At 32.1% G+C, this 12,226-nt stretch overlaps 1 protein-coding gene and 1 long non-coding RNA gene across 2 annotated transcripts in view; both read left to right on the top strand.

Annotated features, from left to right (window-relative positions):
* Positions 1-2,315: 2,315 nt before the first annotated feature.
* LOC129922302 (uncharacterized) lies at positions 2,316-6,391 on the top strand. The gene is made up of 2 exons (XM_056007819.1): positions 2,316-2,885; positions 3,699-6,391. The coding sequence occupies exon 2, from the start codon at positions 3,703-3,705 to the stop codon at positions 5,536-5,538; it is 1,836 nt and encodes a 611-aa protein (XP_055863794.1). The 5' UTR covers positions 2,316-2,885; positions 3,699-3,702; the 3' UTR covers positions 5,539-6,391.
* A 397-nt stretch (positions 6,392-6,788) lies between these two features.
* LOC129922313 (uncharacterized) overlaps positions 6,789-12,226 on the top strand; it is a 38,823-nt gene continuing 33,385 nt past the window's right edge. Inside the window, exons 1-3 of the long non-coding RNA XR_008774287.1 lie at positions 6,789-6,951; positions 7,036-7,241; positions 9,731-9,822. This is a non-coding gene — a long non-coding RNA (uncharacterized LOC129922313). The remainder of the gene's footprint in view (positions 6,952-7,035; positions 7,242-9,730; positions 9,823-12,226) is intronic.

Below are 12,226 nucleotides of genomic sequence, written 5' to 3'. Positions count from 1 at the left end.
ACTGTATTATTTAGTTTAACTACAATTTTTCAGGTCAGCAGCATTACAGTAAGCACTGATACAGCTTCCAGCACTTTTTTCAATGCAGCGAAAAAGTTACTTTTGTATTTTAAAGTTTATTATTTATTTATTAGTTGTTAAAAGGCAATCCATCACTGAGCTCCGGCACCTATTTCTTTACAAAAAAGCACTGATTACCTGTATATTCTTTAACAATAACGGTTTACTATTCTCTGGAATTAGTCATTCAAAAGACGGTGAGGAAAAGAATGGTCGACAAACCTTGTGTGGTGCCTTAACAGTCCAACAGACTAAGGGATAGATAAAAAGGTGAATTTAATTTATATCTTGATCTATATAAGTTGATTTACTGGACTAAAAATCTAGATATTGGTAAAACTTTGCTATTCTATTCTAAATCTAGTGTGACATTCCATATTTTTTATTCTGATTTTAGATAGATCTTGATTAGATCTAGATCCCATATGTATAGGACTTAGCACTAGATCTCTAGAAATTATTGTATATGATGCTAGATCTAGAAAATCTAGACTTGATCATAGAAATCTTCAAGAAAAATAATGAACTAACCTAGACAGATCTCTTGAATTACATTGTAAATCATCTTGTTGAATTATCTCCACCACCTTCAGTCAATAGACAATTATGGCTCATACGAGAACAAGAGCCTCTGCGTTGGCATCGACTATTTTCCAATCCTTTCTGTTCAGCTTCATCCATATTAAAATACATTTTAAAGGTTTTTATTACTTAATAGAAAAGATCTAGAATTTTAATAAGAATCTAGTCTATCTAGATCTAAAATTCTAGATTTACCCAATTTTATGTATACAAGTAGTATGGGTGTAGGATTGGCTTAATATAATAGTGAACAAATAGATGCTATCTTACTAGATTTTTCTAAGGCTTTTGACAAAGTTCACCACAATAGTTTGCTTAAAAAATTAAAATATTTCGGCATTAATGGTCCACTGCATCAGTGGATTAAGGACTTTCTGATAGGGAGAGAACAAACTGTAATAAAAAATGGCTCTAAATCAACACCGATAACAGTAAACTCAGGTGTACCTCAAGGAACAGTCTTGGGTCCACTACTATTTTTAATTTACATAAATGATTTACCAAATTGCATTACTTCAGGAACAAAAGTCAGATTATTTGCAGACGATTGCATAATATATAGAACAATAAAAACAACACAAGACACAGATATTTTACAAAGAGAATTAGATGAATTACAGAAATGGGAATCAAATTGGAGCATGTCTTTCCACCCAGAAAAATGTCAGTTGTTAAGAGTAACAAAAAAACTAAAACAAATTAATTCCACTTATCTTATTCATGGCAAACCAGTAACACAGACTAAAAATGCAAAATACCTAGGTGTTATAATAAATGAAAAACTGTCATGGAATCCACATATTGATGAAACTACAAAAAAATCAAACAAAGCATTAGGATTTATTACAAGAAATTTCTATAAATCAAATAAGAACATAAAACTAAAAACTTTGGTTAGGCCAATAATAGAATATGCATCCTCCTTTTGGGACCCCTCAACTCAAGAAAACATTAAGAAACTAGAACAGACACAAAATAGAGCAGTGCGATTCATAACAAACGAATATTCACATTTGACTAGAGTAACACCTTTAGTAAAATCACTAAATTTAGAAAGTCTTCAGGACAGAAGGCTCAAAAGTAAAGTAGCAATCATACATAAAACACTGAACCATAATCTTCAAATACAAAAACAAAATTTAATAAAATACTCTGAAAGACACAAAGATAAAGGCACATTCCTCGTCCCATATGCTAGGACAAATTTGTACAAATACTCCTTCTTCCCTAGTGCTATTAGAGCATGGAATGGGTTGCCTGAGCTAGCCAGGAAAACCAGTGACTTGGCAGAATTTAAGTCATTGGTTAATATGCATGACTAAATGTTTGACGCGTAGGATGTAATCATCTTCTTTTTTGAAGTAACGTCTGTATTATATAAGATAAGAAGATAATAGTATTTATCTTGAATCAGTTTGTTAATCTACATTATATGGGTATGATAGTTGTACATCTTCTACTAGATCAAGTTAAATATAGCTATCCTTTTTTAGATGTAATGTGAAATTGTATCTGATAGTATTTTTCATTCTTAGGTAGATCTTGATTACACTGCCTGGTTTTGTGGTTTGCACGAGACGGTTGACACAATGATCTGAAGTTCAAACTGCCATTTTCTACTGTCCGCTGCAAGATCTTGGCTGGAATGTAAAAGGAATGTCCAAAATATTTAAGGGGGTCGACGGGTCATGAAAAAGTCGATTTTAGACAAAAATATCGATTTTTCAAAAACTGCATATTTTAATAGAAAAATATATTAGGAATCACTTGTCATACATCAAATTATGAAAATATTGCACTTTAATACTTAAAAACGTGTTTTAATAGCATAGGGGTATCTAAATTTGTTGAAAACATTGCAAAAGTCAACAAATTTCAGCATGCTGTAATGCAAGTGTCCTGTCTACAATGGTATCGTATTTGATATCGTTTTAAAGGTCACACTGCGTACTACGTCATTTTCCTGATGATTTTCCTATCTAAAACTATTTATAGTAACTAGAGCACAAGCAATGACGTATATATCAAGGTTTTTACTAATATTTGATTGGCTCTAACGTAGTCAAGTACATAGAAGCTTATTTTGATTGGTCTCAAGGCGGCCATCTTGGATTTCGTATGGTGACTCTAGACCACAATGCATAGCGCGTGTGTCAACATCCCTGTGAAGCGTGCTCTCGATTCATTCGATTTTGGATTGCATTATCTATTTTTGTTAGATTATCTTTTTTTCACCAAACAAGGTAAGAACAAATTACAGCTAGATCTAAGTTAATTTTAATAATAGGACTATTTCAGGATAGATTTAATTATATATTTACATCTAAAATATAGATCTAGGCCTATTCCCTATTGCTATTTAGTATTAGGCTTTAGGGACAGTAACCAGTATCTCGTGTGATTCTAGATCTAGATAATAATCTAGATCTAGATTAGATCTAGGATTCTAGATCTAGATTAGATCTAGGATTCTAGATCTAGTTTAGATCTTGATACTAGTAATTATCTATAATATTGGATTCTAGATCTAGATTCAATCACATTCATGATTCTATTATCAAGATCTAGATCTAGTAGAAGTAGAGCTAGACTTCTAGTTAGATCTAGTAGCAGTAGTTACAAGTAGTAATAGTAGTACGACTAGATTTAGATTATCTTTAGATCTAATATTCTATAACTATAAGTAGATCTATATAGATATAATTGAAGCCCTTAGACTTAGAACTTAACTTGATGTAAATTCAATGTATTGTGATCAGTAGGCCTAATCTAGACTTTAGATCTAGTCACTATAGATGCTATTTTCTTGGTCTACTTTACTTTATAAATCTATAGGAAATCTAAAATAATCTAGATATATCTAGATTTTATCATCCCTACTACTCACTACTGGATTTACTAGATTACAATAGAGTTCTAGATTTAGCTTGCATAGATGTGGTATAGATCTAGTGACAGTCACTTGGGTTTGAATAACATCTTGAATTATGATTTGAATTAACTTTCTTTGATGAACATTTTAATTTCAAATATTTTTTTTCTTCTCACTATTTTAGAACTATGCCAGCCAAAGCATTTACTGCCAATACTAAAGCCAGAACTCGTCTGTCAAGAAAGCATCAGACTGCGGCTGCCAGAGAAGCAAGGCTAAATCATCTCAAACAAGCCACCACTCCAAAAACTTCTGCAACCACTTCCAACCCATCTATAGTTGAACCCACTGTTTCAGCATCTAAGCGTAAGCTTTCTTTTTTTAGTGAGGAAAATATTACAGGTATGGGGATGGCTATGCCATCAACTTTTGTTTGCTTAGAATCACTGAAATCACTTTTTATAAATCTTCAGTGTTCATCTTGTGGCACACAAAACTTAAATCTAACCCATGACCCAAAAAAAAACTCTGGGCTTGCCATTTATCTGCAGGTTTTCTGTACAACCTGCCAAGAGGTAAAAGGTGACACTTTTACATCACCTAAATCAGATAAGATCCATACTGTCAACAGACAGGTTGTTGCAGCATCTTTGGCTACTGGTATGGGTCATGCAGGGCTTGTTAAATTTTCTGAAATAATGAATGCGCCTGTGCTTCACAAAAAATCATTTGGGCAACACACTAAATTTGTTTTCAGCCAGTCTGTTGGCTATGTAAACCAGATGCTAAAAGAAAGTGCCAGTACTGTAAGAGCTGCCTATCCTGAACAAAGTAATAAACATGTCATTGACATTGATGTATCCTATGATGGTACATGGCAGACACGGGGGCACTCTTCAAAATATGGTGTTGGGTGCATAATAGAAAATAAAACAGGTCTTGTAGTAGACTACCATGTTCTGTCTAAGCACTGTCATGTTTGTGCCAAGACAGGAAACTTTTTGAAACTAGAGGACCCTGTCAAGTACCAACTGTGGTACAATGCACACAAACAGTCCTGTGATATAAATCACTTTGGCTCTAGTGGAAGCATGGAGCAGCAAGCTGCAGTGATTATGTGGTCACGGTCAGTTGAAAAAAATGGCTTCAGGTATAAAAGTGTCATTTCAGATGGAGACACAAATACCATAAAAGCCATCCATGAGCAAAACCCATACCCTGACCTTGTTGTTGAAAAGAGAGAATGCCTTAATCATGTTTCAAAAAGATTGGGAACAGCTCTGAGGAATGTGGTGGATACAAAAAAAAAGCAAAAAATAACTCTTGGTGGTAATGGGAAAGGTAAACTTACCCAACCTAAAATCAATAAATTGCAAAAGTATTTTACAAAAGCATTACGCTCAAGCACCACTATTCCTCAGATGCGAAAGGCAATATGGGCCACATTTTATCACTGTACATCTTCGGATGATAATCCTATGCACAGTGACTGTCCTGCTGGCAAATCTTCTTGGTGCTTTTACCAGAGAGCCTTGGCTAGAAACCAACCTGCAGGGTCACATGAAAAAGAAATGACAACATTTCTTTCCCCCCTAGTGGCTGAGCATATTCGTCCTGTGTTTGAACGAATGACACAGGATGAATTGTTACAACGCTGCATCTTAGGGCAGACTCAAAATGTCAATGAGTCAATTCATGCTTTGATATGGAGTCGGTGCCCTAAGCATTTATTTGTGGGAAGAAAGAGACTTGAAGTCTCTGTAGGGGTAGGTGTTGGTGAGTTTAATATGGGCTCCAAGGCATCCCAACTTTTCTTGAGCCACCTTAATATTAAGACTGGCATACAGTCAAAGTCTTTGGGGCTCAAGAGAGATTGTAACAGAATCTCAAAAGCCCAGAGATGCATTGAAAAAAATGAAACAAAAAGAAGGTTATCAAGGAAGCAAGCAGAAGAACGTGAAAGGCAAAGAATCGAACAACAGGAGGGTGGTCCCCAATACATCCCTGGTGGTGCAGACATTTAAATATATATATTTAAATGATTTTCCTATTTTATTTTATTAACAATGGTCAATCCTTATTATTGTTAAAATTATTGTATAGCCTTGTGTTATTTACTGGGCATTTTTTTTTTTGCTAAAAAAAATAAATTTTGGATTGGTTATGATATGGGGGGGGGGGGAGTTGGGGGGGGGGCATTTTAAACTTTAAAAATGTAATAATTTCTGTTTTCTTAACATTTTATTTCTATGTCCTATTGTTAATTTGCTTAGAAAAATACATTTCATTGTTGTGAAAAGTCAAATGTCTCATATCTTTTGAGAATAAACTTTAAAACCCATTTTTCTCAAAATAAATTTTTTCATGACATACACATTCTTGTTTTCTATTTTTTTTTAAATCTACTTGTCCTATTGTATTGTAATTGTATATTTGTGTTAATATATATATATACTACATAGTAACAGAGCCGATTTTTAAAACAATACCAAAAAATTGAGATATTAACAATTAAAGAAGCATTTTTTATCAAATTTACCACCCGCAGAGCATAAAATTAACAGGATTTCAATAAAAAAAATTTACTCCTAAGCCTGATAGTATTTTCAAAAAAGCTTCTGTTACTATGTTAAACACATAATTAAGTATTAAAATGCAAAATTTGAATACTCTAACAATAATACTTTCAGAAAAAAATCAATTACAAAATGGTCTTAATTTTGCCCATTTTAACCCAAAAAAGCCCGGTGGGGAAAATTTAGCAAATAAAATTTATTTTTTTCTTGTAATAATGACTATCTATACTTATAGTCATACTTTAAACATAATTTCATTGTAAAAAAACAGTAAATAAAAAAAAAGTTTCTGAAGGTAGACTACCCCCTTAAATGACAAACAGGATGGGAACTGATAATGAGGAATGTATGTCCAGTTTTTTTTTGTTTTTTTTTTGTGTTTTTTTAATACAGATATGAAAGATGACATTACCCTAACTTAGAGTCATAGGAGTTTCATTAATTTATTTACTCAGATGCTGAAACAGACATCTGGCATATTCCTATAATCAGTATCATGGCCTTTGTATACAACAAAATTGATTGGAACTCCTAGACTAGAAATATAATTCAAGATTTAAATAAGGCACTGGTCATAGTTTTAGAAAGTAAGATCTGGTAAGATTCTGGTAAGATATTTTATTAATAATTAGAAATTAAATTAAATTTTATTTAATGATTTTAAATTTCTTTTTTAAGAATTATGGTCCATTTTTTCCCCATTTGTGTACAAAGAAGGAAGACAGAGAGATGGAAAGACATCAAAGAATGGGCAGGTCTGCCAAGAAATGGTTTATCCAAGGCTAAGTACAGAGAGGAATATAGAAGGGCTGTTGACAGATCTTGTGTGGTGCCCCCATGGTTCAACAGACTAATTGATTGGTAATGGTAAGAATTTAATGTATTTTTTAAAAAAATTTGTGTTAATTACATTAAGCGACTTAATCAGTCTTTTTTTATTTCCAGAAAATAATACCAGGGCTATGCTCCTTTGACCATTGAGTTCCAGGATGAAGAATGAAAGACAGAGAGCAATGTGAAGACATCAAAGAATGGGCAGATCTGCCATGAAATGGTTTATCCAGGGCTAAGTACAGAGAGGAATATAGAAGGGCTGTTGACAGATCTTGTGTGGTGCCCCCATGGTTCAACAGACTGATTGATAGGTAATGGTAAGAATTTAATGAATTTTGTAAAAAAATGGTGTTAATTACATTAAGGGACTTAATCAGTCTTTTTTTATTTCCAGAAAATAATACCAGGGTTATCTTCCTTTGACCATTGAGTTCCAGGAAGAAGAATGAAAGACAGAGAGCAATGTGAAGACATGAAAGAATGGGTAGATACGAAACCAATTGCTAGAGGATCATCTGAGACAATGTCACCCTGACAAAATAGATAAAGATTTAAAAATTTTCTAGCACTCAAAGATAAAGTTAAGAATAGACCCACACAATCTCACTTCAACATCATATATAAATAGAGAAGATGTTGGTTTGTGAGCATCTTACAATATCTCTTTACTTATAGCAAAATATGGAAACATAGGTAAAACATTGATTTTACCAGCCGTTGTAGTTGTGAAAACTGTTTTACACACACCTACATCTTATATTATTAAAAGAATTTCTTTAAACAAAAATACAGTTCAAGGGCACATCGGTGGAATGAGTTATCAAATTAAAAGCTTCTTATGTGATTCTTTGCAAAGGAAATATATACAGTTTGGGATCAGTTTGGAACCAGTGGCGTCACAGGCTCTGATGGGGTGTAGCACTGTGTGCTGTAAACTGCCTAGGGGTTGCCAGCTCCTTATTTTTCCTCAGGGTTGACCCACGACAGCTTTCCCATGTTTGGGAATAGTTGCAAGGCAGCAGATTTTTAAATTCAGTTTTCCTTCTGCTATGTGGCTAATGAGCTCTTCCTGCTTGAAGCCTACTGGCTAAGGGGCCAGTTACTGGCCTTCGTCCCTTCCCCTTAAGTGAAAACAGTTCGGCGGACACGTGAAAGATACACGAGAAACTCTTTGTGAAAACTTTTACAATGATACTTAAAACAAATTAATTAATTAATATTTATTGTTTGAATGTCTTCTTTATAGAATGTATGAAACATGACATCCATAGGAACAGATGATAAGCCTGGGTAAAAAAACATTTCCAGTGTGTTTGATGATTCCAGCAATACATATTAAATTGGTTAAATTTGAATTTTATCAATAAAATTGAGTTATTATTTAATACTTTATATGTATTTTTAAATTGCATTTTACTCTTCAACTAACTAAAATTAGAAATTAGTTTCCAAATAAATTGCAAAAAAAAAAGCAATATAAGTTAAGCAGGGGGTCTACCAAAAAGCAGAAAACATGGCAAGGGGTCTACGAAACAAAAAAGTTTGGAAACCACTGGTCTACAGTGAAATCGGTCCCGCGATAGTGAATTCTCAAAAAAAAAAAAAAAAAAAAAAAAAAATTAAAACAAAATTTATCTAAAAAAAAAAAAAAAAAAAAAAAAAAAAAAAATTTTACTAAATGTTTGGGAACCACTGGTCTACAGTGAAGTCAGTCCTGGGATAGTGAATTCTCGAAAGAAAAAAAAAAATTTAAAACAAAATTTATCTAAAAAAATTTAAAAAAAAAAAATTTTAAAACAAAATTTATCTAAAAAAATTAAAAAAAAAAAAAAAAATTATCTAAAAAAAACATTAAAAAAAAAAAAAAATTTTACTAAAATTTTGGGAACCACTGGTCTACAGTGAAGTCAGTCCCAAGATAGTCAATTCTCGGAAAAAAAAAAATAAAAAAAAAAATTTTTTTTTAAATTATAAAATTTTTTTTATAAAAGTTTGGGAACCACTGGTCTACAGTGAAGTCAGTACCTGGATAGTCAATTCTCGAAAAAAAAAAAAATTAAAAAAAAAAAAAAAAAAAATTATCTAAAAAAAAAAAAAAAAAAAATTATCTAAAAAAAAATAAAAAAAAAAATTAAAATAAAAATTTAAAAAAATTTATCTAAAAAAAAAAATACAAAAAAAAAAAAATATAAGTTAAGCAGGGGTTCTACCGAAAAGCAGAAAACATGGCAAGGGGTCTACGAGACAAAAAAGTTTGGGAACCACTGCTCTAGATCTACATATTTAATATTAGAATCATCATTAGAGTTTGTCTAGTAGAGTCTAGAAAAGAATGTATAGATTACTATAGTCCTAGTATTCTAGATTATTAGTCTAGATCTAACTTAAAATTTTCAATAAATATTCTGGATTTCTTCAGCTTGGTCCATGTCAATCCTATCGTCTTTGCCTTATGGTCTACCGTTCTTCTGTTTTCTTTGCTTTGAAATCTAGATTGACTAGATCTACACAATGTCAATATAATTTCTAGATCTATATATCTAAGACTAATTAGTATGGGCTTAATATTACTGTATTATTTAGTTTAACTACAATTTTTCAGGTCAGCAGCATTACAGTAAGCACTGGTACAGCGTACCGGCACTTTTTTCAATGCAGCGAAAAAGTTACTTTTGTATTTTAAAGTTTATTATTTATTTATTAGTTGTTAAAAGGCAATCCATCACTGAGCTCCGGCACCTATTTCTTTACAAAAAAGCACTGATTACCTGTATATTCTTTAACAATAACGGTTTACTATTCTCAGGAATTAGTCATTCAAAAGACGGTGAGGAAAAGAATGGTCGACAAACCTTGTGTGGTGCCTTAACAGTCCATCAGACTAAGGGATAGATAAAGGTGAATTTAATTTATATTTTGATCTATATAAGTTGATTTACTGGACTAAAAATCTAGATATTGGTAAAACTTTGCTATTCTATTCTAAATCTAGTGTGACATTCCATATTTTTTATTCTGATTTTAGATAGATCTTGATTAGATCTAGATCCCATATGTATAGGACTTAGCACTAGATCTCTAGAAATTATTGTATATGATGCTAGATCTAGAAAATCTAGACTTGATCATAGAAATCTTCAAGAAAAATAATGAACTAACCTAGACAGATCTCTTGAATTACATTGTAAATCATCTTGTTGAATTATCTCCACCACCTTCAGTCAATAGACAACTATGGCTCATACGAGAACAAGAGCCTCTGCGTTGGCATCGACTATTTTCCAATCATTTCTGTTAAACTTCATCCATATTTAAATACATTTTAAAGATTTTTATTACTTAATAGAAAAGATCTAGAATTTTAATAAGAATCTAGTCTATCTAGATCTAAAATTCTAGATCCACCCAATTTTATGTATACAAGTAGTATGGGTGTAGGATTGGCTTAATAGTATTTATCTTGAATCAGTTTGTTAATCTACATTATATGGGTATGATAGTTGTACATCTTCTACTAGATCAAGTTAAATATAGCTATCCTTTTCTAGATGTAATGTGAAATTGTATCTTATAGTATTTTTTATTCTTAGGTGGATCTTGATTAAACTGCCTGGTTTTTTGGTTTGCACGAGATGGTTGACACAATGATCTGAAGTTTAAACTGCCATATTCTACTGTCCGCTGCGAGATCTTGGCTGGAATGTAAAAGGAATATCCAAAATATTTAAATGACAAACAGGATGGGAACTGATTATGAGGAATGTATGTCCAGTTTTTTTTTGTTTTTTTGTTTTTGTTTTTTTTAAATACAGATATGAAAGATGACATTACCCTAACTTAGAGTCATAGGAGTTTCATTAATTTATTTACTCAGATGCTGAAACAGACATCTGGCATATTCCTATAATCAGCATCATGGCCTTTGTATACAACAAAATTGATTGGAACTCCTAGACTAGAAATATAATTCAAGATTTAAATAAGGCACTGGTCATAGTTTTAGAAAGTGTGGCTAGCATTCTGGTAAGATATTTTATTGATAATTAGAAATTAAATTAAATTTTATTTAATGATTTTAAATTTCTTTTTTAAGAATTATGGTCCATTTTTTCCCCATTTGTGTACAAAGAAGGAAGACAGAGAGATGGGAAGACATCAAAGAATGGACAGGTCTGCCATGAAATGGTTTATCCAGGGCTAAGTACAGAGAGGAATATAGAAGGGCTGTTGACAGATCTTGTGTGGTGCCCCCAAGGTTCAACAGACTGATTGATAGGTAATGGTAAGAATTTAATGTATTTTGTAAAAAAATGGTGTTAATTACATAAAGGGACTTAATCAGTCTTTTTTTATTTCCAGAAAATAATACCAGGGTTATGCTCCTTTGACCATTGAGTTCCAGGATAAAGAATGAAAGACAAGAGAGCAATGTGAAGACATCAAAGAATGGGCAGATCTGCCTTGAAATGGTTTATCCAGGGCTAAGTACAGAGAGGAATATAGAAGGGCTGTTGACAGATCTTGTGTGGTGCCCCCATGGTTCAACAGACTGATTGATAGGTAATGGTAAGAATTTAAAGTATTTGTAAAACATTTTCTAGCTATGGTTATAATTACATTATAACAAGGGTAAGAAACTTGTAGCTTAATTTTGTTGTTTTTTTTTAAGTAGAAATGAAATTTAATTTTTTTAAGAAGCGGCTTAATCTCTATATTTCCTTTTCAAGAAAATAAAACCAGGATTATGGTCCTTTTACCATAGAGTTCCAGAAGGAAGAATGAAAGAAAGACAGAGCAATGGGAAGGCTTCAAAGAATTGGCAGGTCTGACATTAAATGAAGTTTTTCTCCAAGGCCAAGTAAAGAGAGGAATAAAGAAGGATGGTTGACAGAACTTGTGTGGTGCCCCAATGGTTCAACAGATTAGGTAAAGGTAAGAAAATAATGTATTTTGTAAAATATTTTGTAGTCATGGTGATCATTTCATAAATACTAAAGTAATTTAAATTGTGGAATTAAACTATTTTCGAAATTGCATTTTGTATTGTGTTGCTATTTTGTTCTGGAGCTTTGTTTTTGTTGTGCCGCTTTTTTTAATCTGTGCATTTTTTTGTTGGCTATTTTTAATCTGGCATGTTAATATTGAGGCTGTTTAGAATCGACTTGGGATTAGTTTTGTTAACCAGTTATTTTGAATCGGACTTGTCCATTTTGTGTGTATTATTTAGCAACGACTTCCTTTTTTTAATTTTTTTTTTTTTTATGTTGGCTATTTAAAATCGACTTGCAATGGCTGTAGCTGT

The sequence above is a fragment of the Biomphalaria glabrata genome, chromosome 13 (assembly GCF_947242115.1).
Source record: "Biomphalaria glabrata chromosome 13, xgBioGlab47.1, whole genome shotgun sequence".
NCBI classification, from domain to species: Eukaryota; Metazoa; Mollusca; class Gastropoda; family Planorbidae; genus Biomphalaria; species Biomphalaria glabrata.
This window is presented reverse-complemented; position numbering and strand designations above follow the sequence as displayed.